This window comes from Nelumbo nucifera, chromosome 8 (genome assembly GCF_055504915.1).
Source record: "Nelumbo nucifera cultivar China Antique chromosome 8, China Antique-T2T, whole genome shotgun sequence".
NCBI classification, from domain to species: domain Eukaryota; kingdom Viridiplantae; phylum Streptophyta; class Magnoliopsida; order Proteales; family Nelumbonaceae; genus Nelumbo; species Nelumbo nucifera.
Genome location: NC_142656.1, coordinates 1,061,632 through 1,088,203, shown reverse-complemented (window position 1 = coordinate 1,088,203; position 26,572 = coordinate 1,061,632). Strand labels below are relative to the sequence as shown.

The window sequence follows — 26,572 nt, the reverse complement described above, 5'->3', positions numbered from 1 at the left end:
ACAGCAACGAGAGGCGGGATTCTTCTGGATCGTTCTCTCTTCTGATCGTCTCTCTCTCTCGAACTTTCCTGTGTATCCTTTTAATCAGTTCCTCACTATCCCCTTTCAGATCATCTAAGCATCGTTTCGCAATTAGCACCATCAACAATTCTGTTTTCCAGCAAATAGTCGTCTGATCTGAGAACGAACCTACATTTTCAGAGGTGAGGGTTTATATGCCTCGGTTTTGTAACGTTTTTTCCAACTTGGCAAATTTGTATTTCTTTACCGGCATTCTGTTATTGTAAATTTGTAGCGTTTACTTTTTCTGTGATTTATAGTGGTTTTCTTGTACACTTTTTTTTTTTTTTTGGCTAGCAGTGGTTTCTTTTACACGAGGCATTCGAATTTGACAACATTTGGGGTTTATAGGGAATCGTTTTTGTCATGTTATCTGGGGAATTTTGTTAGGACGAAATCCGGATTCCTCTGCGGAAGGTTCGATGTTTTGTTTAGGCCTTCCTGTTTCTATGGATTTTAATCGATTTTGAACCAGCTTTGAGATTGCAATTTCACCCTAACCCCCTGTACCGAGTGACTTGTGTCTTTCACTTCAGTCTTCAGCTAAACGGGCTTCAGTCGATTTTTGATCCTCAGGTTGCCTTACTTTCTTTCTGAAAATCCAGGATGAGTCCAGTGGCAGATTCGAGTTACCTCAACGGAAATTTGGCTTCTGCGGTAAATCAGCTGCTTAACTTCCCTGAAAGTATTGAGAAGTTGGTATTCCCTTTACGGTCCCATGACAACCAAGAATCTAAAGGAATGGCTGCGGTTCCCGTTGATGTCCTTGACACTCCCAGGGAGTACATATTCTACATGGACGTGCCTGGTTTGTCGAAGTCTGATATTCAGGTAAATATTTCTTCTATCCCGTAGCTTCGGTATCTAAAATTTGAAACTTGAAAGAGGAATACTCTTGTGAAATGAAATGGTTGAGTTTCAATTTTCATCCAACCATAACAGCAGTCTGTGGTGTGCTGATTACAACCTGTCGATCGAAATCAGAAAAGCACTGGCTCTGCGGTTGTTGGGCAGAGCCAAATAGAAATCAGAGATCAGAAAAGCACAAATGTAATGCGTTTTTTTTTTTTTAGGAAGAATTTGTTAGTTGGTCGGCGTCTTGATTTTGCCGAGAGGTTATTGCCGTTGCTGCCTTTGTGTATTGTCTGATAAATAAAGTAGAAAAAATGGTTTGCAGGTGACGGTTGAAGATGAGGGCATTCTTGTGATACGAAGTAATGGAAAGAGGAAACGTGAGGAGGAGGAGGAGGGATGCAAGTATATCCGGCTGGAAAGGAGAGCATCCCCCAAGTTCACGAGAAAATTCCGGCTACCTGACGGTTCCAATGTTTCCACCATTTCAGCCAAGTGCGATAATGGGGTTTTGACGGTGACGGTGGAGAAGCTCCCCCCACCCCCAAAGTCCAAGACCATTGAAGTCACCATATCTTGACTCTTGAGAAACCAATTGTATTTGTAGCACTTGAGATTTTAAGTGTAGTCTACTGACTCACTGTCTCTCTTTGCTTTCAACAGTAGTACACTAGTAGTGGTGATTAGAGAATCCTTTTTTGCACAGCCATTTTCGTCACGATGGGCGACCCTCCTGTATATACCTAAAATTACATAGTCGATTGGCTTCGTCCCTCCTTGTACTAGGTCTAGAGTCTGTAGTTATATTCCTGTTATCAATGTAATGCAGGCAAATTATCCTTAATCCTTGATGAATTCTTTTTTTTTTTTTTTTTTCCTAATCCTCAATTCATTGGCCTTGCCGCTACAACTCTATAAGGCTATATGAATCACGTAAATCCAGTAAAAATCTAAATTATAACTAGAGGAGAGTAAAAAAAATATTCTCAAGTTGGTGCTCTGTTTGCCCGTTTGGGGCAGTGATCCAAATTCTATCGGATCTTCTTTGGGTAAGTATGAATAGCGGTGATCAAAGAATACCAGTGGGGGCAAGAAGCCCAGATATCGTTTACCTGACATAAATTACACTATATAGTTTGACAACAATTCTTAGTGAGCTAGTTACTGTGTTCTATCAAGCCGATTGATATACAAATAACAATTTTGATTTTTGAAACAATTTATTTCAGCACGAGATATCAGAGGCTGTGTAGACGAATAGGCATCTCGCTATCAGGTTCAATCAATATTTCACTCCATGTCTCCAACCTGTTCAAACGCCTACGAGTTTTAAGCTTGTTTGGAAACTAGCATTGCACCTTAGCCTCGTCGCTCTGATAAGGTCAATAACCTGCGTAGGTTCTTCGATAAACTACAGAGATCTACCCTGAATTCTGTCCTTGTCCTGACATAAACATATCATTTCTCGTGTGACAATTTGGTTTCTGAATTTTAAAATGTAATAATTCAGTATCGAAGCTTTTAAAATTTGACAATTTAATATCTGAACTTTTAAAATATAACAATCTAAGTATTTGCCGTTAATCAGTCTGTTAATTAGATATTAAGTGACATTTAAAAAATCAAAAATGTCCTAACAATGCCATCTAACCATTTAAACATTGATAATAAAATAAACAGTCTCAAATTTTAGATTCTTCTAAACAGCTACAACTTTTTTGAATAGAAGATATTAGGATTTGGAATTATTCAGTTTTTTGTTGATGTTTGGATGGTTGATAAAGAGAATTAGATGAACATTTTTTAATTTTTAAATGCCACTTAATGGCTGATTAATGAACTGATTAACGGCAGATACCAAATTGTCACATTTTGAAAGTTCAAATACTGAATTATTACATTTTTAAAGTTTAGAATTTTGCAATTGTGATCACACAATTCTAACTTCTGAGGGGAACCAAAATTCTGAGGTGATAATATCGATTTGATTGTGAACGTTCATCCTGTCCATCAGGAGAATCTACAAAATTCTATTGCTGTAAACAAGTACAATGAAGATCCTAATCACAGCTTTGACTTTCATATCTGGTATTTCACTGAACATCCGTGCAGCTGAAGAAAGACACGAATATGCTTACATTTGGTATGGTTTTTAATGGCTGATACTCTAAAACCAGGTTAATCGTTTGAACTGAACTGGACCAGAAAATCAGGAACCAATCTGGTTCAGTGAACCGGACGATTCAGGCGCTTTCGAGGTTCAACCGCTTAGTTAAACTGGGACAAGCTTGAATTGGCCCCTTTAAGTTTCAATGCCAAGTCTTGTTTTAAAAATATCGTTACCAATACCCTAATAAAGTATAAACAAAACCAATGATGATGTTTAAGCATCAAGGAAGCAAGAACTGGAACAGAACTGACTATATAAGAAAACAAGGCTCAGTTTGGGAAAAGTGCAACACTTTTCCCCCACTAGTTTCGTTGACATTATAATACACTAATGAATACCCATTTATTGTATATTGAGGGGAGTTGCTAAAACTGGAGAGTTCATACAAGTATGTAGAAGTAAAATTAGACAGAAAGAAATATATATCATCTTTAACGTAAAAGTTTATATTATAATATATAAATCACTTGCACTTCTTATTTCTTTTTAATGTGGGATATATTATAATATATAAATCACTTGCACTTCCAACAAACCCATTTTTGAGAGCCAACCATTTAAGCATCATTAGTTCTGTGACTAGCTCGTCGTTGGGTTGTGGATACAGATACACTGTTACTTGGGTCAAGCCCCCAACTAACGTCTTGTCTTGAAGATCAATGTTCTGTGACTAGAGCTCTTCGAAGGCTGTTGCAGCCTCTGCAGGTATTGTCACTAAAAATCATGATTTTTAAAACTGACCTGGAGACCGAATCGGTCAAAGGTCCGGTTACCGGGTCAAACGATTCAATTGTTTGAACCGAACGTTCAGCTCATTCTGACAATAAAATAAAATAATTTAAAAAATAAAAAACGGTCAAAACTGTTTGAATGATTCGAACAATTAACCACCTGGTTCAGCAGTTCGCTGATCAAAATCAACGGTTTTTGGGAAAAATGGAACCGGTCACCGGTTCCCAATTTTTCTGGTCCAACCGTCCGGTCCGGTCCAATTTTGAAAACCATGATAAAAATGACTCAGACCATTTTGTTTTTAATCGTGCTTCCTTCCACGTTAGCTCACCCTTGGAGGTTGAAGCTTTTGCTATCTGGGAACTAGGATGCACTTGTATTTGCTCTGGAGATTGGCCCATCTGATTTCATCTTGGAGAGTAATTCTCTTAAGAGTTAAAGAGTATAAATACAAAGCATATACAGTGCATATACATGCAAAATAATACAAAATGCAGAATGCAAAAATAAATATATAGATTATAGAGTGAAAAACCTTGTATATTTACACTGCATATTTTGCAATTGTATTTGTATTACTTTCATTTCTTTCCTGTTGGTGGACACTGCTACTGACCACTCCACATAAAAATGTGTGAGACATAACTGCTGACTGTAGGAATCTACGAAGAGAAAGTTGAACAGACATGCATCCCATCCATTTTCTTGTTCGTTGCAAGTTGTACGGAACTTACGAAGATGCACTCTTATGTAGGGTGAACTCTGGCTATTTGGGAACCCTTCTGCGCATTACACATTTACACGTTATCATGAGTATGGACAAAAAGAATATTTTCAATAAGCGAGGACCTGAGTTAGGTATGGTGTGCAGTAAGCTGGGAAACAGACCACAGCCAAAGTTTTTACATGTAATGGGGGCAATTTGTACAAAGCTTTCCTTGGAGGATTGCCTCAATTTCTTCTCGAAACTGTGCACGATCACAGGCTTGGCCGAAGGAAGTATCAACCCATAAGCTTGAACCCGCAGAGCTACAAAGGTGTACACTAGTGTACAGTCAGAAAATCGTCCCTGGTATGCTCTCATCCACTATGTCATACTCAGAGAACGTGCAGAATTCAGATGAATGTTTTCTGAATCTATTCTTGGATGGCCCCCGAAATTTTTTTCTCCCGAAGAGGTTGCCGTGGATAGAAAGTTAAAGCTAATAACAAGGATAGCACTAGACCAACAGCTCCACTGAATGGTTGGTAAGGATAGGACCCTGTTAACCAGAGGGGAGAATTTGAATTGTATGCTAAAAAGCCACCTGTCTGTAAAATGAAATTTGAAGCCAACATTCCTGCACGGATCCCAATTGGAATGGAGAGACTACCATCATTTCTTTGCCGAATCCCAGACAGAGCCAAAGATAACAGCCATAGCCCTGGTATGGCGCGGGGAGACCTACAATTCCGTCAAGAGGAAAAAAAAAACTTTAGATTAATTATGATTGGAACATAATAATCGATATTAAAATTCAAAGGCAAAGACAGAGAGAGAACGCAAGAAGAATGGGAAAGAAAAAAGATAAAGAATTTGTGTGGCTGCCTGGCTGGATCAGGCTCGGGCTATTTTAGTTTAGGCTAACAAAAAGAATGAAAAAAGATATTGAGCTGAACAGGCCAGGCGACCTAGGCCCATCCATAGATCTGCCAACCCCCCAGATAGGCCACTGGCATACGAGCCCACTAACTAGGCTGTAAATATTGCCTACTTTCAGTACGTTTTATAAATAATATTCATGAATTTTTGTATAATTCTTATAAACAACAGCAAGGTGCATCTCCCTCATTTCAGCACCGGACAGAAAATGGTGAGCTGGCGCTGATACTAGGGTGATGCACCCCAGCGTTGCTTGCTATGTGAAGGAAACAGGTTTGCCACCAGTGTGGTTCAGTGGGGTCAAAGAATCCAGAAATCTTCCATGTGGCAATTTGTTTTCATCCTACAGGCTTCTTTCTCTTCTATCTAATCATAGGGCAATTTAAATTTTACCTCAGTAAATTGCCAAAATAAGCCTTTGCTTGGACAATTCATAATTCAGCAACTACACATCATATTCCTCAAAATGCAGGGTGCACTCCAGGAATGTGTGGGATTCAGAGGTAGGTCTTGTGTCACAGTTGTTACAATTGCTGGATGGGGTTTCTCTTGATAACAGTAAAGTGGATAGCAAATTGTGGACTGGTCATCCGTCAGGGGTTTTCACTTGTGCTTCCTTTTTTACAGTGTTGGTTTTTTTTTTTTTTTTTTTGATAATTTTTGGAGTGTTGGTTTCTTCTCATCCTCCTTTGAGTTCCCAGTTAAAGAAGCTTGGTGTCATCCAATCCCCCCAGGGTGAGTGTTTTTGTTGGGAAGTCTTCCATGGTGCAATCAACACAAGCGACTTATTACAAAGGAGGAGACATGGCTGGTGCCTATCCCCAAATTGGTGTGTTCTGTGTGAATCAAATGGTGAAATTGCCCATCACCTTTTCATTTCTTGTTCTTTTGCTTGCTATGCTTGGGATTGGTTTTTTCTTTATTTGGTTGCAGGTGGAACACTCCAATTAGTTTGGACAGATTGTTTAATCCCCCTACTTTCAATTGGACGAAAAAAAGGGGAAGATTACTTTGGAGCTACACAAGAGCTGCAGTGATTTGAACAATTTGGAAAGAAAGAAACCTGGGATTTTTTGAGAAAAATAGAAGTCAAGAAAATTTGATCGAAGGTATAATGGTAAAGATGCAAGTGGTTATACAGTGGGTTCCTAGATCAGCAAACTGCTTAGCAGATCAATTAGTTTAGCAAGGGGTTAATAGAGGGCATTATTTCTGGGCTCAATTGTGATTCTAAGAAAATGTTCTGTTGTTGACTTAAGTTTTACTGGGGTGGCTGAGGCTACTCAAGAGATGTAAATTTACCTCTTTTAATAAAATTTATGTTTCTGTTGCTGGTAATTGCAGGATTACTCTTGCAATGAACATTATAGCTTGGGGGGGGATATCTTCAATGGCAATTCAGATCAGCCATTGGATTCCACAATGCAGTAGAAAGGGATGGGATTGTCTAGGAAGCTTTCCTAATGACACAATTAGAAAGCAGTTTTCCATGTATAGTATGGTACATGGATACTATGTCGGGGACAAGCCTAATTACCCATCCCCATCCTAGCCCACTATTAGCTGAAGATCAGGCCAGGCTGGACATGGTATAAAAAATAAGGCCCTTCATAGCCCTAACTCTAGTCTAGACCCATGGGCCTATAAACTGCAACCCCTAAAAGATAATTCAACCAAAATACCACCTGTGAGGGGAGGATGGATGGAAAGATTACGAACTCAGGAATATTAAAGAACATGCAAGGAAAATGATAGAGAAAAGGTGGAGTGGAACTTGGGCTTGTAAGAAAGTTCTTTTGTTTATGTAGTCCACAACCATGTTAAATCATTAATGGAAACGTCAAAGGTGCAAAGAACCAAGTATCATCTTTAAACATGCATTGAACAGCAAAAGAAATATCTTATTTTTCTCATTCATTCCCCACTGCACTTTATTGTAAATATTTTCTGTTTTATTGAAATATAATTATCAAATGAACTAGAAAAGACGGGGGTCAGAAGTGAACTCATTTGAAGGAACCTAGGAGTAGCTCCAATAGGTGAAAAAATGAGGGAAAGCAGACTAAGATGGTTAGGTCATGTGCAGAGGAATCATCTACAGCACTTGTGAAGTGATCTTTTACAAGTTGAGGGGGCAAGAAGAGCAGAGACAGACAAAAATGGATATGGGTTGAAGTAGGAAGAAATAATTTAAGGGTTCATAATTTAACAATGGATATGGCATTAAACAGGACAGAGTGGCAGAAAAGGTTTTGTGTAGCCAATCCCATATAGTTGGGAGAAGGCTTAGATGATGATGATAAAAATAATGTATTATCAAATGACCCCCATTAATTAGGTTTTTAATTACCTACTACATTCAATCCAAAAGCACCGAAGATACAAGAACATAACTCCCAAGTATAGAAAATCAAATCCTGAAATGATAATTATCTGGTATTACCCAAGATGACCCCTGTTTAATAAATTTTTCTAGCTACATAAAATATAGAGACAAATCTTTCACAAAAAATGGAATGTCATATAAGAGCATACCTCTGAAGTATAGAAAATGCAAATCCTGAAATAATAATTGCCCTGTGATAACCAAGATCCACTGTTATCTCTTCGGGCAACCACGACCTGAAAAGCAGTTCTTCTGTTATGGCAATACCAATTGCTGTAACAATTCCTCGACAAGCTTGTATTATCATCCTTGCATACACTTTGATCCATGACATGGCATCTGGTGATGCTGGAGTCAGTCCTAATGGCCAAGACAAGCATGCACAACCAAGTAATGTGTTTATATAGTGCATCAATGAGATTAGAATTGCTCCTCCTATCAGACCCATTAAAAAATCATTGAGCTGCACACAAGATCTAGCATCAGTGATTAGTTCATGAATTCAAGTTAAACATAAACTGAATAAGAAACAGTGAGTTTGATAAAAAGCAAAGACAGAGTAACTCCAACAGTGTCATTGATCTATCTTATTTTCCTATTTCATTTGGTTCTCATTTGGTTTCTTATTTATTCTTTCTTTCAGGTGATGCTGTTGAAGAAACAATAAACAAAATGCAAAATACCTACATGAGTTATTATTCATGTGCTTAGTTATGCATTAGGTACCTCTGGTTAAGCTCACACTTTATTTTTCTAGGGGTGGGGAGATGGAAATAAGTAATTTTTTATTTGCAAAATTTGATAGAACATAACTATTTAAAAAAAAAAAAAATTGATAGAACACTATCAACATTCAACCTTATAATCAATTGACAGTTGGTTATAATGCCCTTCAGGACAAAAACTAATAATACAGAACACAAAGTCTTCACTTCCTAATTCAAGGATTTTCAGTTGATTTTTGTTTTTGTATATGCCTATGGCCAAGTACATACCTTTTGTGATGATGTCAAATCCAGCCCATATTGCTTGAGTGGATTTTCATATCCTCGAATTCTTTTACCCCATAACGTAATAAGGATCATAACAGCAGTGTAAAGGCCTAAGATGCAAGCATATTTAGCAATTCCAGTAGAATTTTGTGCTGCCCAGCTTTGCACTAGTGTTGGAAAGAGAGGAATAACTACTGGTGACCATAGAACAAGCACCATGCAGATAAACCCAAGAATTCTGCAAACCAAAGTAGGAAATTTGTTAGGGGGGGGGGGATATTAAAACACAAGCAGGTATCAGGGTTCAGAATAAGGAACTTGTCTATTTCCTACAAAATATCTTTCATTTTTATTGGTTTGTCAAAGGGACAAGATTCCAGAAGCACCTCTCTACTCTCTACTTCATGCTCTGAATATGTAAGCAACATTCTCTTCAATTTCTCCCTCACTGTAAGGTTATCAAACCAAGGCAGCAGAAATAACTGCTTAAGGCATCTCTCAGCAATTATTGATCAAAAAAAGGCATCTCTCAGCAATTGATTTTATCCTATATCTGCTTTTCCACCCTGATTATTGCTAAAATTGAAGTACATGTTTTCTTAGTCCTATTTATCTGTAAACCATTTGATTCTAAACATTTCTTAATAGTTCTATATTTCAAATCTGAAATCCTTATATTCTCCTATTTCCCTCTATATAAGACCTGGTTTGTTTCTTTACCCACCACATACACTATATTAGTACCATCCTATGCCATTAACTCACTATCAAAAACAAATCCAAAGAAAAAAATCAAATGAATCCTATAGAAACTAAAACTTGCATTTTTTTTAAATGTAAGTAACCTCTACTTAGCCTATCAAAAAATGGACAAAGATAACTAAAAAAAGTAATGGAAAATACCCATAAAACAAAACAAAATCGAAGATTATTAAATTTCCACTTAAGTCCGAACTCTTCTAAGATGTGATACAGTTACAAATCCAAACTCTTGAAGATCCAATATGTTCTTTTGATTTTTAAACTTTCATGTTAGCAAATCTGATTCTTCCATGATTTTATCTGTTTTGTGAATCCATTACACTGTTTACATTGTCTGTTTCTCACAAGTACGCAATGCTTCCGTTATTACCATACAGAACTAAAAAATCAAATAAATTCGATGGAAAATGAGCATGGGGATGGGACTGGTTTTTACATAATCAGACTAGATAATCAAAATGGTAGGAACTTCGTTGGGTAAGTTAGAATAGAAACAGATGCACATTGTGCACCATCTTTTATCAGAGAGTGAGGGCCTATAGGCCCTATACCCATATGAAGGCTTCTTCTACATAATTACCAGAGGATATTTTAGAGCCTCCAGGAAAATCAGATTAAAAAAATACCAAAAACCAACTACGGCTTAATATGGAGTGAAAGAATTAGATAAGGGAACAATAGAATGGCATGCCTCTTATTATGAGAGCTTCCATCTTGGGTATGCTTGATGGTTGTATTTTAAAGACAGATCTGGTGAAAGAAAAATGTGAACATGCTGAGAGCATAGCATCCAATGGGGACATCTCTCCATGAACTTAATATACAAGTATGGGAATGCTCCCGATATGCGGCTGGATGCTGTGCTCTCAGTGTGTTCACACTTTTTGCTTTCATCAGATCCAAGCTCTGTATTTTCTATTTTCATCCATGAAAGAACAAGACAAGGGAACAATAGAATGGCCTGCTTCTTATTATGAGAGATTCCATCTTGGGTACATTTGGTGGTTGTATTCTTGTGTTTTCATTGGAATAGTAATGTTTCTCTCATCAAACTAAAAGCAAGAGAAAAAAGGAAAAACAGAAATAAGCATGCTATAATTTTGTTACCTCTGAAACAAAGGGCGGTCAGCAATATGCAAGAATGAAATAAGTCTGTCAGTCAAACTCATAGCACCACGTATGCCACCCCAAAGCAAAGCAATTTTACCAAGCAGCTTCAAGATTCCACCCTTCTGTCCCAAGTCTGCCAGCATTGCGACCAGCCTGTTCACATGTAGAAAATTGGAAGGTGATCTAAAATTTTGAAGAAAGATTATTATTACAGACAATTCAAAGAAAAAAGTGCTAGTGCCATGATGCTGACCTTTCCTGATCCACTTCACCATCACTTTTGGTAGGTACCACAGGAGCAGCAACTGACATGGCTTTCTCAGCTAGGCTACTCACTATATTGCTTTGGCTCTTTTCTGGTACTGTTTCCTCAAACTTACCACATTCTGCCTCATGGTTCTCTTTTTCATTTGGAAACCTGGAAGAAACTTCAGAAATATTGCCACTTTTATATGGTTCTTTTATCTGCAATTAGTGGTTACAATCAGAGTTACTGCAGTAAATCTGACATAATAACATAAAAGAGCCAAAACAATAAAAGAATGGCATTGAAAAACATAAAACAATGCTTAAAATGATACTACCAGATTTATTGCAGTAAGCGTCATAAGAACACTTCTTGTAAACATAATATCAACTAAAACTAAGCACATGAAAGCTTTAAGAGCAAATGTCCAGAAATCCAAATAAAAAAGAAAATTAAAAAGGGAATTCCTCTGGCATGGGTGGCAAGAAGAAAAAATTATATGTTTTAAATTAGGATGAGCCTGCCTCAAAGTGAAGGGGATTTAGGAATTAGAAGAATCAAGGATTTCACCTTGGCTTTTTTGAGCAAACAGTTATGGCATTATGGGACAGAAGTAAAGGTTGGTGGAGGAAGCTTATTGCAAGTAAATTTGGTGTTGACAGAGGTAACTGGGTTTTGGGTGACTGCTTACCATCCCAAGGATGCTCTGCTTGGAAAAGCATTTTGGAAGTGTGTCCATATTTCTAGCAAGAGGTAACCATTAGGGTGGGAAGAGGTGACAGAATCAGATTCTGGAAAGGCAGATAGTGTGGGGATCACCCTCTAGAGTCATTTCCACAGTTATACCCGTTTGCCAAAAACAAGGAGGCTTAGTGTCAGATTACTACTCTGAACAAGAGGCCCGAGTAGTTTGGTCCCCAATACTTTGAAGGAATTTACAGGATTGGGAAGTAGAGAGTGCTATTGGACTGATGCAATTATTGGAATTCCAGAATATAAATTTGGTTAAAGCAGAAAGGTGAAAAGTCTGGCTGTTTCATTGTGTGTTCATGCAACAGACTGAAGAACTCAGCCCATTGTCACTTTTCCCAGCAAGCTGATCTGGAACTCGTTAGTGTCGTCCAAAATTACCTTCTTTCTTTGGTCTGCTGCTCTATGAAAAGGCCTTACAAGGGACAGTTTAACTAGAAGAGGGATGTGGATCCAGGACTAGTCTTGTGGTATGTGTGGTTGAGAGCTGGAGTCAATCAGTCATCAATTCCTGCACTGGACTCATTTCTTCAAATAAGCTAACCTAAGTTGGTCAATGGGCTCAGTATTGGAGTCTTGTAGGCCTGGCAGGTCCCAAGCTGAAGCTCTAGGATAAAAACCATTTGTGCTCTGGTACCAGCGGCTATTCTTTGGATAGTCTGGTCTGAAAGGAATAGCAGAACCTTTAGAGTCAAGAGCAAATTTGTGGAGGAACTCATTAACATAACTGTGGGCAGAATTGTCTTATGGGCTTCAGTCTCTAAGCATATTTCTATGACCACTCCTCTGTGGTCCCTGTATCAAGTTGACCTGTTTCTTTCATGAAGTTGTTTGAGTGGCTCTCAGTTCTTCCCTAGTAGCTGGGATGTAATTTGAGTGGTGTCTGGGGCCCCTCAGTTGGGAGCTCCTGTCTGTATTGTTGTATCATTTTTTTTTCAATAACTAAAATTTTACTCTACCTTTTATCAAAAAAAAAATGTTGGTCAAATTCAAAACCTGTATCTCAACAAACAGAAACCTGAAATTTGACAGGAAGAAATGGAATTGTTGGATAATTGGAGTTTTAGACACTTAAGGCCACACAGTGAGGATTAGTCCTACCATCTTGGTCTCCTCCACAACTGAACTTCATTAAACTCAAGTTTGATGGTTGTAGATTGGGAAACTGGGGGTCTTCAGGTGTAAGAAGGATATTTATAGACCATCAAAGTGGAACCTTGCTACTCTACTTGGGTGTTGGGTCCAATTGGGATTGGGCCTTCAGTGAGGGATAAACTATTGTCCTTACTCCAAGGGCTAAGATTGTTCATTTTATTAGGCTATACACAAGGTTAGAAATTGAAGGGGACAATGGACATTCAAGTGGTTATTGGATGGATCAGGGAGGGGATATCTTGTCCTTGAATGTATGTATGTTCCATCAGGGACGCACAATATCTAGCTCTAGTTTGATATCTACATTCAGGTAAACATCACAGAGACTTTCCAACTGACATGCAGATACAGTGGCCAGGGAAAGGGGTTAAGAGGGATTCCTTGTACTGGTGTCCTGGCAAGTGGGGGTAGGGTGTATTTTATTTTTATCTACACTATAGGATTAATTGCTTGTTGGAAGCTGCTGGCTTCCCTTAGTCCCTTATATTCTTTTCTACTTTTTCTCTGATTTCAGTGAAAGTTGTGTTGTTCTATTTCTGATAAAAAGGAAGAAAAAAAATATATCAACAGAATAAACTGATTTTGTAATAGCATCACAGCTCATGTGCAAAGAAGGCTATTTCCCAATTTCCTTGTGCCAATTAAACCATCTGCATATAGAGATATACAAAGAAAATCGAATTTTAAGATCATATCTGGGATGATATTTATAGCAATTGATTAATTACTACTAACAGTAATTTGTGGAAATTATATGGATGAGCCTCTTCCTGACATATAAAAAAAAATCACATAAGAGAACAGAAGAACCAACAATGAGAATATGAAAGCTATGGTAGAGGTTGAGAAGGATTTTGATAACTTTACCTGCTGGTGTACCAGCAAAGCAGATGCACCCAGAGCTGCTGTAACAGCACCAACCATGACTCTATCATCATTCTCTACATCACCTTTCTCCTTGCCACTGCTTACTGAGCTGTCTATATCAAAATATTGATTTTTTTTGTCAAAATATTTATGATTGTCTCTTACATCAACCATTTTATCATAAAACTTCTCCCTCACGTTTTCAGCTTCACTATGATCATTATCATGCAGTGTAGCCACATTGAAGTATTTTCTCAAAGCAGCTAGGCTAGAACCTACAATAACACCAACCGGCAGAACTTTTCTCAAGTAACTAGCATCTTGAACAGCATAGGAAATTGCTCTTATAACATGTTCTGCATCAAGAGTGCCAACCTTTCCTGAAGCAGTATCTTTGTTTTCCAAACACAAGTTCACCTCCTTGCTATGTTCTACTGCCAAAGACACTGTATCTGCAACTTTCTCCAAATCTTGGGCAAGATTGGACTCCATTGCTTCCATATCAGGTGAACCAAGTCTGCGACCAACTTCCACCTTCAAAGAATCAAGTATAATGTTCTTAATTAACTGTACTAGATCCAAGGATTTAGAAGGGATCAGTTCATCCTTTTTATTACAAGTATTTATGGTCTCATATTCTCCAACTGGTTCCTGTTCTTTCTTAGTTTCTAAAATTACATAAGATGGCTCAATAAATGTGTCTGTATCATTGGCTTGATCTGGCGATAGGATAGCCTGACTGTTTCCATCAAGGCCCACATCAGTTGTTCCGTCATCAGCATAACTTCTATTGTTTTCCGATTGATCCAATAGCTTATATTGACCTTCTTCTGGAAAGTAGTCAAGCAATAGATCAGTAGTTGTATCTAAATCTAGTGATTTGGTAGTTGGAATCCTTGAAAGAAGATATTTACGGAGGTATTCATTGTACATTGAGTCTCCATATGGATCTACAGTTACATATAGTGGAATATTACAGACATGTCTAACCTTATCTGAGTTATAAACCAAATATTTGGGTCCAGAAAAATGATGCTTCTCCCTTTTGTCCTCTTTGTAGACATGATTAATTCTATTTGAATCAGCAATAGTGTTATTGAAGGATGAGATAGGGTTTTGAGTGAGCTTATTTTCATTCCATCCCTTACTTCCCTCTTGATGTGATTCTGCACAGTTCTCATGGAAATTACTTACAGGGTGAATGCATGATAAATCAGACTGGGAGCTCAACTCAATTTTGCACTCTTCTTCTGCTTCCAACTTATATTTATTGGCATTGGAAGAATGTATTTCAGATGTAGAGCCTGGTTTTCCATCCTCATTCTTATCTTCATTTTCATCATTCTTGTCATGTTTATCCTCCTCCAACTGAGTAATCATATTCTCCAAAACTCCAAAGACACTGTTCACAGCCATTTGGGTAGAATCATCGAATCCTGTCAATGCGTCTAATGCTTGAGAAACACTGATAGAGGGGGTGTTAGAAGTTGGTGGAAGTGATGGAGAAGTTTCTTCAGATTTTATGGAACCTCGTTTACTATGATTAGTTGCAGGCTGCATATCATTGTCTTCATTCTTCTCGTTACCATTCCCTTTCTTTTCCATTGATGGAGACTCAGGAAAGGGTTTGGAATTTGACAATGATTCTTCAATACCAATGGATGATAGTATCCTTTTTTTATCTTCATTGTTCTGAGTGTCATTCACTTCTTCCACTTTCATATGAGCTATTCCACTGCCTTGACTCATTCCATCCTGTTCACAGATACCTTCCTCAGTTCCACCTGCCATCTTGGACCCGTTATGGTGGTTGAGATTAACACCTCTTTCTCCCGTTTCCTCAAAGTCAGAAAATTGGGCAGCCTTTTTTTTTAAAATGTCACTCTTTACATGATTATTCTCCAACTTATTACCATCTTTCCTTTCTGGACTGGAGATATCACCTGCATGATTACTCCCAGATTGAGAGTAACCTGGATCTACAGATTTTTGTAAGTTCTGTGTAGGTTGAAGCTCTGGTTCTAGTTCCCCACCAGTCTTCTCCATGTCAGGTTGATTGTTAACAGAATCACCTGGTGGATCATCAACCCCTTTTGCCTGTTTTGAAGGATGAGTGTCATTAGACACAACTTCAGAATTTGATAGTCCTCCAAGTGTTTCTTGGACCCTTGAGTTTCCCTTGGATGGCACATTGTGAATCTCACCAATCTTCTTTGTTCCTTGGGTCTGCACAATTTCAGAAACAGCAGCAGTAAGCTTTCCACGAACATATTCTGGTACAGCTCCTTGCAAAGCTTTCATTAGTGTTTCTCCTTGTTCCACGGCACTGAGGACCTGGATAAGAATACAAGTGAATACCCACAGAGTAATAAATCAGGGTAAAGAATCAAATCCCTGTGTGAGCAATAACAAAAGATATTCCAAAAGAAATGGTTCTAAGAAAAACGTGCCAGTGTTCAGTATGGATTGTCATTGGGCATAAACTTGGTAAATGTGTTAGAGGAAACCCATATAGAAGAAAAATCACCTCTACACACACAAAAGGAAAAGAACAAGAAAATATAATTAGGGGAGGGTGGAGAAAAGAAAACTACCTATTTGAAATACCAACTTCTTTTTGATGGTTTTAATTAACTAGATCCAAGCTACTAAGACTTCAATACCTTGATGGATGCACTGTCAAGACCTACTTATTGTTTACTACCTCAAATAACAAACATGTGTCCAACTTGTGCAAAGATACGCATGGCCATGGAAATGAAAACATAAGATGACTTCCATGTTGTTTATTTTAACATAATGGAACTACTCTCATATGAACAATATTAAGGATAGTTACTTGTCCAAATCTAATAGTAAAAAGGCCAAAATTATAATATTGTTAGGGCCATCACCCAATTTCGGTCCAGACTACCTGGGGGGTCTTGGGAGGGGTGAACTGGATACATACCTAGCCTTTGGCATTTTTTACACAAAAAGTGGCCAGTCAGCCACTCTTAGACTTGAACCTACGATCCATGCATTGTCAGCCTAAAGTTTTACTACTGCATCAAGCTTTAACAGTAACAACTAACAGAGGAAAATAAACAAGCATTGTCCTATAAAAAATTATTAATATATCCTTATACCTGATTACAATAAGTAAAAGCAACACTTGGAATATGAGGGTTGAAAAGCCACAAAACAAATTTAATAACATTAAATCAGTAGTAGAATGTAATTCCATTTCTAGTAGTTGTACATAAAATGAATATAGAGGCCCAAAATTTAACAGCTCTTGTTGCATGCTAAAATCCTGATTTATAAAGCATAATGAATATTACCAAAAAGGATCATTGAATTCACATAAAATACCATTAAAAGCAAATATCCACCACAATCGTGTCTAGCAATAGAACAAAAAATTGAAACAAGAGCATGATAATTAAGCAAACCTTCTTCTTCTGTTCATCTGCTAGTGTACCAGGCATAGTCACATCTAGCATATTCATGACCATTTGTGCAGTCTGTAGCACTTGGCCTCTTTCGGTATTAACTGGATTATCCCCCTCCTCTTTGACTGGTTGCACATCCACTGAAGTATTTTGCTGTGAGACATCACGGTTGTTCTCTTCTTGCCATCTTAGACCACCAAAGTTCAACTCCTTTTCTAAATATCTTCTCGATCTTAAATGAAAATTAGCTGCAGTATCACTTTCTTCAAGCATATCCCTTATTGGATCAACAGAATATCCATTTAAAGCACCTGATTGGGTAAGATTCAAAAAATTGTTAACAGTTTTACCTTTATCTAATGTTTTACCTTCAACCAGAGATAAACCTTTTGGTGGGTTGATGGTAACATCCAAATCTTTCAGCAGAGGATGGCGACCCTTCAGAAGTCCAAGCTCCACTGCCGTAAGCCACTGCATAGAACATGTGTACCCATCAGAACCAAATGCACATACTAGCACAAGTAGTTTTAGGTGTAAATTAATATTATTAAAAGTATATATGTTCGTTATTTAAATATAAGAATTAGATGATAGCATAGACAAAGATCCAATATGATGTAGTCATCACTACCAAAATATCTTTGCTTCCTTATTAGACAGAAACCCAACTAGGCAAAAGGAAAAGAAGATATGGAGAGAAAAATCAAGTCATACATTCATCAAAAAAAAAAAAATCAAGTCACTCCATTTTTCTCCTTCAGTCACAATTTCATAACCTTTTGTTTTTGTTTAGATCAATTTTATTTTCTTTGAGTTATTTTCAAGTTCTTCGTACTTAATACATTGAATTAATCTAAACAGTAAGAATAGTTACAAGAGTCTTAACAGTAACTTTTTTAGTTTTGGGGAAAAATGAGATTGTAATCAGAACACTTTCTTGTAGCCTAAATTTAGGACTAGAATTTGTTGGTTTCACTTAGTTTTGGTATTATTTAAGTAGTTTTGCACAAAGTGGCAACTCTTAGTACTGTATCTGTTGTTAAATTATGGGCCCTTAAATTAAGGGAGATCTATTAAGACTAAATATCAGAATTCCTCTATGATGACTAGTGCAGGAAAATTGGTCTATCAAAATTATTTAGGCTACTTCTATTCGACTAAATATCAGAATTCCTCGGGTTTATCAGGTATGAAGCTTGCTCTCGTACTTCTATTCAATTCTAGGAGGATGTTTGGGTGAGTGACCAACCCCTCAAGGATCTTTTTCCCTCTCTCTATTCCCTCCCCCTTTACAAAAATGAGCCTATTTCAAAGTTTCTCCCTAGTCTGGTACTTCCCTTGTCTTTAAATTGGAACTTTGGCTTTTGTAGGGGATTAAGGGATGCTGAATTGATTGGTGTTTCTGAGTTTCTTCAGCCACTTGAGTCGGTTTTTTTTTATCAGCCCTTGAATCAGTTTGTTTGGACCCCACTAAATCTGATCAAAGAGTTTGGACCCCTGCCAACCCTAACCCCCTGGTGTTCCCAGTTAAAGAAGTTTGGATAAGACCTATCCCCTCCCCCCACCCCCAAAAAAAAAAATTGTTTTTTTGCTGGGAAGTATTCTATGGGAAAATCAACATTTTGGGAAACCTGCAAAAGAAGAGACCTTATCTTTTCCTCTCCCCTAATTGGTGCTTCCTGTATAAGGCCCAGAATGAGAACTGTTACCATCTATTGATTTCTTGCTCCTTTGCTGCAGCTTTATGGAGCTGGAGCTTTAGTTTATTTGGATGTAGGTGGAACCCGCCGTCTGATGTAAGTATGTTGTTTAATCCATCTACTTTTGGGTGGCACACAAAAAGAGGTAAAATCATGTGGAAATGTATCAGAGCAGCTATATTATGGACTGTTTGGGAGGAAAGGAATGCTAGAACTTTCCTAGAGAAGGAAAGAAGTTTTGCTGAAGTGAAGGACTGTATCTTAACTAGAGTAATCCATTGGCTGAAGACATTAGCGCTGTTTGTTGAATTCTCATTGGATGATCTTTGGAGGAATTGGCTAGAAGTGACTAATACCTTCGCTAGGAAGAATAGAAGGGTGGTAGAGTGGGAACCTCTTCCAGAAGGTGTCATTAAATTGAACTTTGATGGGAGCAGCCAAGGTAACTCTAGACCTTCGAGTGTAGGGGGTGTTCTAAGGAATAAGGATAGCAACATTATTTCCTTGTTCTCAAGACCAGTAGGAGTGGGAGACTCTAGAGCTGAGTTACTAGCTGCTGTTCAAGGGATCCAGCTTGCCAACCAACTTGGGTGGAACATCTTTTAATTGAAGGAGATTCTCAAGTGGTAGTAGGGTGGCTATCAAAGCCGGACACTGCCATTTGGGGCTATAGAGGCCTCCTCAAAAAGGTGAAGTGGCTAACCAGTAATATTAGAGTTGATGTGAAATGGGTAAGCAAGTCAGCAAATACTATGGCTAACTCCTTGGCCAAGCAAGTCTGGAAAGCTGTATCTAACTTTTCCGGAGAGGTCGCATCTCGTGCCTCTCCTTGGGATGCTTGTATTCCTTATCTTTGGTGCTTAATAATATTCATTCATTTATCAAAAAAAAAAAAAAGTTATTTAGGTCACTAAGGTAAGACTTGATCCTCATCCCTATGTTGGTGACTCAGGGCTCACAATTTCCCTAAAACATAGTGAAATTTACCCATTTCCCCAAAGGGCGAAATAAAGACATCATGGAATAAAGAATTCCAAATTTGATCAGTAACTGATAACATTTTATTTGTTTGTAAGAAAATTTGACTTAATTACAAATGAGAAAGAGAGGCAGTTAGCCTCAGCTAACCACCACCGAGTTCCATCAGTTACAACTCCCCTCTTAGGGTAATTGACCTCAAAACATCTGCTCCCTTCTGTCCCTTATTTTTCTAGGCTATCAGCTAAGCTATTTACAGATCTGTAAATCCATTTAACTTTTGAACACAATTCCTGCATCAAAGCATTAATTTCCTGTAACATGTCTATACATCCACGAGTAGACCTGCTCATGGGCCGGGCTCGGGCTTGACTTTTACCAAAATTTGAATGGGGCCCAGCCCAAAGCCCGGCCCGTGAACAGGTCTATCCACGAGCCATCTTGTTCTGTTTGTAGCCTTCCTGCCACAACCCTTGAATCCTCTTCTGTGATTATTTTCCTGCAATTTGGTGCTTTTGCCTTTTGTAATCCATACAACACTGCATACAACTCCACCCTTGTCAAATCTCCAAAACCTGTCCTGAAAACAAAGCCAGCACATTACCCTAATTATTTCTGATTATCCTCCCACCCCTGAAGGTCCTGGATTGCCTATGCTACACCTATCAAAATTGAATTTGAGCTATGGTGCTGGTGGTGAACTCCATTTGGTGCTTATAGTAGTTCTGCGAATAGAGGAATCTGCCACTATTTTCCAGCTTCTTATGATTTCATCAGTTATAAATAAAGAAACGATATCCAAGGTTTCCACCCAATTGCCACTTTCACAATAATGTAATCTATCACTTCCTCAATCCCCTTTGTCTTGTCATTGAAGAGTCTAGTATTCCTTTCTTCCCAAATACACCATAACACTGCACATCTTGTACATCTCCACAATATTTTTCCTCTCCTTTTCATAGGAGAGAAAAAAGGAAGTAGATTTTGTAGACCACTAGGTAGACACTACCTGCATCTAAACAATGAAAACAAATGCTTCTGAAAATCAGTCAGAAATTTACAGAAGATTAGTAAGTGTAGAAGTGTTTTTAACAATTTGCTTTGCACATTAGGAAAACATTAGGAGAAAATGTCCAATAAGATCTTCTTCATTGGCTGAACTCACAAGTATTGATTTTGTTATGGAACTACCTCCCAGCTGAAAGCTGATCTTTGGTGGTACTGGTCCTCACCAAAGAGCATTTAAAGGAAAATAAGGGGATAGGTTAGAGTTTAATGAAAGATCCTCAAAGAAAGATGAACAAGAAAAGTAACTAGAACTAGAGGAACCAAGATTGAATTAGAGCCACAGCTTCAGTTGCATTGACACATTCAAAAATAAGTCAATCTTTTTTAAGTAGATAATTTAAAAATAGAAGGGGATTTATCTTCAAGGATAGAATCCCCCCACCAAAGGTCTTTCCAAAACTTGGATTTTCTTTTCTTTTCTTTTCTTTTCTTTTTTCTTTTTTCTTTTTTTTTTTTTGCCAGAGAGACCATTAACTCGACCATATGCTAGAGAGAGAATTTCTGAGCGCTACTTCCCCAATCCTAAACCCTCTTCTTTTACCCTTCTACTTACCAATTTCTAATTAATCAAATGAACCAATTCCCAAATATCTCTCAAAATTTCTCTGATATTTCAAAATAAATTTAATATAGCAACGAAAAAATCAATTTGTTACATGCAAATATTCTAAATTTTGTCAAAATATTAGGAAACTTTACTGGTTTTGAAAAAAAAAAAAACAATGGGAAACCATTGTGAAACATAGAAAATGCTCAATAATTTTTTTTGCATAAAATTAAGTAAAAGATATTTTGATTTATTAATTATAGACCTTTATCCCAACAACTTTAACTAGGATTTCAGAATATAAAGCTCTTTTAAAAGTTTTAGTTGAACGGTTAATTTAAGAATAACTAATTCTTTATAATAACGATACAATAGTACAAATCACAGTAATAATTATGTCAAATGCTTCATTAACATTTTACAACTAATCATACTTAGCCTACTGAGAGACATCCTTCAAAGTACCTTATCATCCTTTGGTAGAACACCAAGAGTTATTAGATAAGGTGTGGTCCCTTCTTTGCCTATAATATTATATGCTTGGTGTTTCTGTTAAAATATATGTTACATAAATGTCTTAAAGACCAAGTTTTCTCAGGATTTTAATATCTCATTTCTATTTTGTTGAAAAAATTTAATAAACTGAAGAAATCAATTAAAGAATTCAAGAAATTAAAAAAAGAAAACCCAGAGGTTCGATTAATTTTGCCAGTTTTTGTCACCATTTGAAGATTTTGTCTCATTTCTTCTTTTTTTTTTATTTCAAGTCGAAAAGTTGTTAACCAAAAAGCAAATACTGCTGTTGGTTACAGGTCTTCTGACATAAACAATCCTTGGCATGTTGCAAACCATGTGAGCTCAAAGGAAAATCCCTTCCAGTCCAAAACTACCAGATCCAGTTCCTTGTTCCTTCTTTCTACTTTTTGGGTGAAAGACAAGTCAGCTCTTACTGTAATACTGAAACATTTCCCCTTCAAACTTCCACCAAATAAAAAGCATATCCTATTACCAGCATTACATTCCCTCTTCAAAAACAAGTATCTTCAGCCCCCCCCCCCCCCCCCAAAAGAAAAAAAAAAAAAAAATCATCACCTAAGCCTTATCCCAACTATATGGGGTAAGGAGAATGACTATTACATCCTAACATTGAGGATTGACTAGGAAAGTCCTGTTTCATCACATGATCTATGAAACTGAAGTAAGAACTACCAAAAGTAGACCAAATGAAAACAATAATAACCACAACATTTCTTCAGAAAACAATGCCAATTAATAATATGAGCAAACCCATGAAGAACACACTTCAGTTCCAAATGTTTCTATAAATAATACTAGTCTGATTTTCAATTCTCAAGGAAGAGAGTTCTTCACCTCAATTGCAAGTTGATGGTACCAAGATCTTATAAGCATACTAGAAGGCAAACAAGAACAGAGAAGCAAGCTTGTAAATGGATTTTCTGCTATGGAATTGCGTGGAGTAGAGAACACCGGCACTGTCCCATTGTCACTCTGAGAAAAACAGAAATTTGTAAGAAAATAATACAAGTTACAATATGAAATCTTGGTTCATAGATAATATGAAGAGTTAATATACTTGGTAATATATACTAGAATCTAGATAAAGCTTATACACGTATAGAATTTCTGCATGTAACATACTGAAAAAGAAAGTTCTGCAAGTAATTCTTCTTGGTATCAACTGCAAAATATTTGAAACCACTAAGTTTCACCTCTTGAGAGGTTTGACTTAGTAACTTGAAACCTTAAAGATATTAACATTGTATACATAAATAAGACAAAGTAAATATCAAAGTAATTGCACTTGAGGAAGATGTTAGTCCTAAATAAGTTAAAAAACTGATGCACAGGAAGAAGTGTCTTGCACCGCTACTGCAATGCAGAGAAAGCACACCATAACCAATCCATATTGAATATATAGATAATATGAAACAGATTTCAGGATGCATGAAGTATGAAGAGTACATAGCACATGCCTGTATAAAGAGAAGGGGAACCTTAACATTCCCAACTAATTGTCTTGTACTAGCTTTTGCATAGAACTCCTCAGTGGATTCAAACCCATAAGAAACTATAGAGATTGCACTCTCAAAATCACGCAGAGATTTTGCTGATAGAGCCTTTTCCACATTAAACCCTTTTGCTCTTCCATAAAAGAGTTCCTGAACACATGGTAATTTTGTAGTAGTTAGCATGTGTATAAGAAGATAATCACCATATGAAACAGAAAAAGAATAATAAGATGCAATCAAACTGTCTGTGCATGAAGGTTTTTTTTTTTTTTTGCCTTATAGACCATTACCAAATGTTGGTTGAAGATATCCAGGGTTTTGAGAGGCATGAACTGGACACAGACCTGACCTCTGGCCTTTTTTTTTGGCAAAAAGTGGTTTCTCTCAGACTTGAAACCATGTTCTCACACTTGTCAGACCAAGATTTTACCATTACATGAAACAATGACTCCTAAAAACTTTTTTCATTACAGTTAAAAAAAATGCTTTCTTTCAGAAGCCAAAAAAAACTCTGAACATGATAATTTGTGGTTTGAAAGAATTCACCTTGTTAGAACGCAGAATATCTATCAGGCCATCAGTGAGCTTCTGGTCTGCAGCAATGTGATGAGAAGATGACCTTGTAGCTTCTTCTAAGTCAAATGGATTGTCAAAGCATGTCGCAGCTGTAAAAGGTGTTCTTTCTCCCACTTCTGCAAGGTATTTTGTCAGCATGTTTGCACCATATCCCCAACCAACACCCATCAAGGTTGTCCGCGGTCTTGCCCTGTTGATGAACTGTACAGCTGTGCAGATATCATCGCTGTCAGCAGCTGTAAATAACCTACATAAATGAAGTAACCAAAAGTCCTATAATCAGCTTTATAGTGCAAACATAGGGAACTTGGGATTAACTATTTCCTGATCAAGGGAAATAAGCAGTTTATCATGGTGTAAAGGCAAAACTATGGGATGCATCCTATAATGAAAAGAATAAAAGAAGTAAATTTTTTTCCCAACTTGGAATATTTAAATCTCATCAGACTTTCAATTCTTCAAGGTTCTTTCCATGTTGATCATCTCTTGCTCTTGGGGTCTAACATAGAAACCTTGATTGGACATGCTAGGGTGCAAAACAGATAAGGTAGTTCAAGGCTCTAAATGTTTCCTTCTTGGGATATACTGAGTGTTTTCAAGGACTAAAGTCAGTCATTTGATCATTTGGTATACTAGTAAGTTGACCATAAGCTCCTTGCTTGGAGTAATAATCTGGAAAATGGGAAGCTGGAGGGAATTTGGAGCGTAGCAGAACTGTTACAAAGAAAAAGGGCAAATTGCACCTCAAGTGAAGATGGAAAAATGTGTATTAAAATAAATAGTAAACAGTAAATGGATGACAGAGAACCGAGCTACAGTTCCATGTTAGAGTAGAGGCCGGTTATGCTGGATTCATAATTGAACTTGGAATTCTCTCCCTTATAAACAAATTTCTCTTAATGAACACTTTGGTGTACAAATAAAATAAAACTTACAAGGATATTGCATCTGTTAATTAAAACTAATATCAATAACCCAAAGGTCGTAAACTGTGAAATAAACATACTACCGGAACAGTCAGTAGAGATGGTGAGATAATAGGAGAAACAGACTTCTCAAACTTGGAAGTTTTCAAATTATTCAAAGCAATTCCGTGCAACCGAACAACAGCAGAGCTTGAAAGGAAGAATACATCGTTAAGTGAAGCTTACCGAGCAGTGGTCAGTGGTGAACCTGCGCATCCCCTGGGATTCATGACGATTGGAAAACATCCGTGTTTCAGAGATTCATAGACGAACATGCGTATGTTATTATCCATGCTTCCTTCTGTTGTTCCGGGAACAAGCAACAGAGTGGTATCCATTCCAGGTTCCTCGGTCAAATCCAAATTCGCAGGCCAGTCCAGGGAAATCACCCCTCCATCATCGGTGGGTACACAAACTCGCTGGTAAAGAAGTTTTCCCTCGAAAACGCCAGCGGGTTCTTTGATTTGAATCCTGCCGCTATTGAGCTTGACGAAATGCCGGTCTTCCTTGACGAGGTTCTCATTGACGTCCTGGAGCAGCTCACTCCCTTGAAAGGATAAAGATGGACAACGAAGCAGCACAAATCGATTAAACGGCGTAGGACTAGTGAACAAAATCCAGCTTCCAATATGGGACACGGCAAAATCCCGAGAGGACTTCAAATGAAAGAAATACAGAGCAAGTCCCGATGCGAAACCCAACGCCGGAGCAATCAAATCCAGTGAATTTACGGAAGGGAACAGGGAAAGCAGGGCCTGAGATAAATCGTCCAAGGCAGAAAATATTGAAGGACCTAACCGGTTACTTAGAGTGAATTTTGGCGGGGATTTTAGTTTTCGACGCCTCCAAACGCAAGACCCACGGAATTGTAAATTTGGACGACGATAGGTAAGATTGTTGACTGGTAAGAAACATGAGGGTCGAAGATTAAGATCAACATAATTTAACTTGGAGCTCATATGTGTATGATTTCGATTATGAATTGAGATCCCTCGAATTCGAAATTGTTTTTAGAGCTCATATGTGTCTAATCTCTTGTCTAAACCACCGCGAGAGAGAGAGAGAGAGAGAGAGGAGAGCAAAGCCAATGCACGATAACTCCAGAAACAATAGAGAGATGGTGGATGGCGGTTCACGGTTGGCGCCTGGCGGAGGATATCCCTTTGAAGGTGGGGAGGGTGGTCTGATCGTGGGACCATGGGCCATGAGCATTGGCGCGTGGGCTAAGCAGAGGGCCAGAGACAGAGCGAACGGTTGGGAGCGTCGGCATATGGACCTACCCATCACTCAATCATCTAGGTAATAATGTCTGTTCTTCTCAACCGTCGGATTGTACGGTGGAGAACGAAAACCCACTTGGCCACTTTTCCTGAGCTGAGCCTGAGATATAAGGATGAGACGACGACGACAAGCATGAAGAGGAGTGATTGAGAATTTGAGATTGAAGAGGAGCGAGAAATAGATTAGCTGTTCAGACTCCAGCAGGCTTTACCGATTATAAGTTGGGAAATTTCTCAATTAGTACCCTTTAATCTCGGCCTATGCCATG

General features: G+C 37.8%; 2 protein-coding genes across 6 annotated transcripts; one reads left to right on the top strand and one right to left on the bottom strand.

The window, feature by feature from the left end:
* On the top strand, positions 1-1,756 carry LOC104600474 (HSP20-like chaperones superfamily protein). 3 transcript variants are annotated; one of them, XM_010263423.3, is made up of 3 exons: positions 1-203; positions 637-891; positions 1,238-1,756. In XM_010263423.3, the coding sequence occupies exons 2-3, from the start codon at positions 667-669 to the stop codon at positions 1,490-1,492; spliced, it is 480 nt and encodes a 159-aa protein (XP_010261725.1). In that variant the 5' UTR covers positions 1-203; positions 637-666; the 3' UTR covers positions 1,493-1,756. The 3 variants fall into 3 exon arrangements, with proteins under 3 accessions (XP_010261725.1, XP_010261724.1, XP_010261726.1); XM_010263422.3 differs by having other exon boundaries at positions 3-203; positions 666-891; XM_010263424.3 differs by lacking the exon at positions 1-203 and having other exon boundaries at positions 619-891.
* Positions 1,757-4,219: 2,463 nt separating this feature from the next.
* On the bottom strand, positions 4,220-26,053 carry LOC104600473 (alpha/beta-Hydrolases superfamily protein). 3 transcript variants are annotated; one of them, XM_010263417.3, is made up of 12 exons: positions 25,210-26,053; positions 24,029-24,305; positions 23,447-23,632; positions 22,824-22,961; positions 17,546-17,630; positions 17,160-17,470; positions 13,726-16,059; positions 10,960-11,171; positions 10,704-10,859; positions 8,838-9,072; positions 7,992-8,305; positions 4,220-5,258 (listed from the first exon to the last, which is right to left on the bottom strand). In XM_010263417.3, exons 1-12 carry the CDS (start codon positions 25,980-25,982, stop codon positions 4,952-4,954), a joined length of 5,328 nt encoding a protein of 1,775 aa, XP_010261719.1. In that variant the 5' UTR covers positions 25,983-26,053; the 3' UTR covers positions 4,220-4,951. The 3 variants fall into 3 exon arrangements, with proteins under 3 accessions (XP_010261719.1, XP_010261718.1, XP_010261722.1); XM_010263416.3 differs by having other exon boundaries at positions 17,160-17,630; XM_010263420.2 differs by having other exon boundaries at positions 17,160-17,630; positions 24,029-24,267.
* Positions 26,054-26,572: the final 519 nt, after the last annotated feature.

Bases quoted from the DNA above. Each gene is read 5' to 3' on its own strand.
- LOC104600474 (XM_010263423.3), top strand. From the start codon at position 667: ATGAGTCCAGTGGCAGATTCGAGTTACCTCAACGGAAATTTGGCTTCT. The intron at 892-1,237 runs GTAAATATTTCT...AATGGTTTGCAG, and splicing joins TGTCGAAGTCTGATATTCAG to GTGACGGTTGAAGATGAGGG.
- LOC104600473 (XM_010263416.3), bottom strand. From the start codon at position 25,982: ATGAGCTCCAAGTTAAATTATGTTGATCTTAATCTTCGACCCTCATGT. The intron at 9,073-10,703 runs GTAACAAAATTA...TTTGGTTTGCAG, and splicing joins GACCGCCCTTTGTTTCAGAG to AATTCTTGGGTTTATCTGCA. The intron at 8,306-8,837 runs GTATGTACTTGG...TCTTGTGTGCAG, and splicing joins ATTTGACATCATCACAAAAG to CTCAATGATTTTTTAATGGG.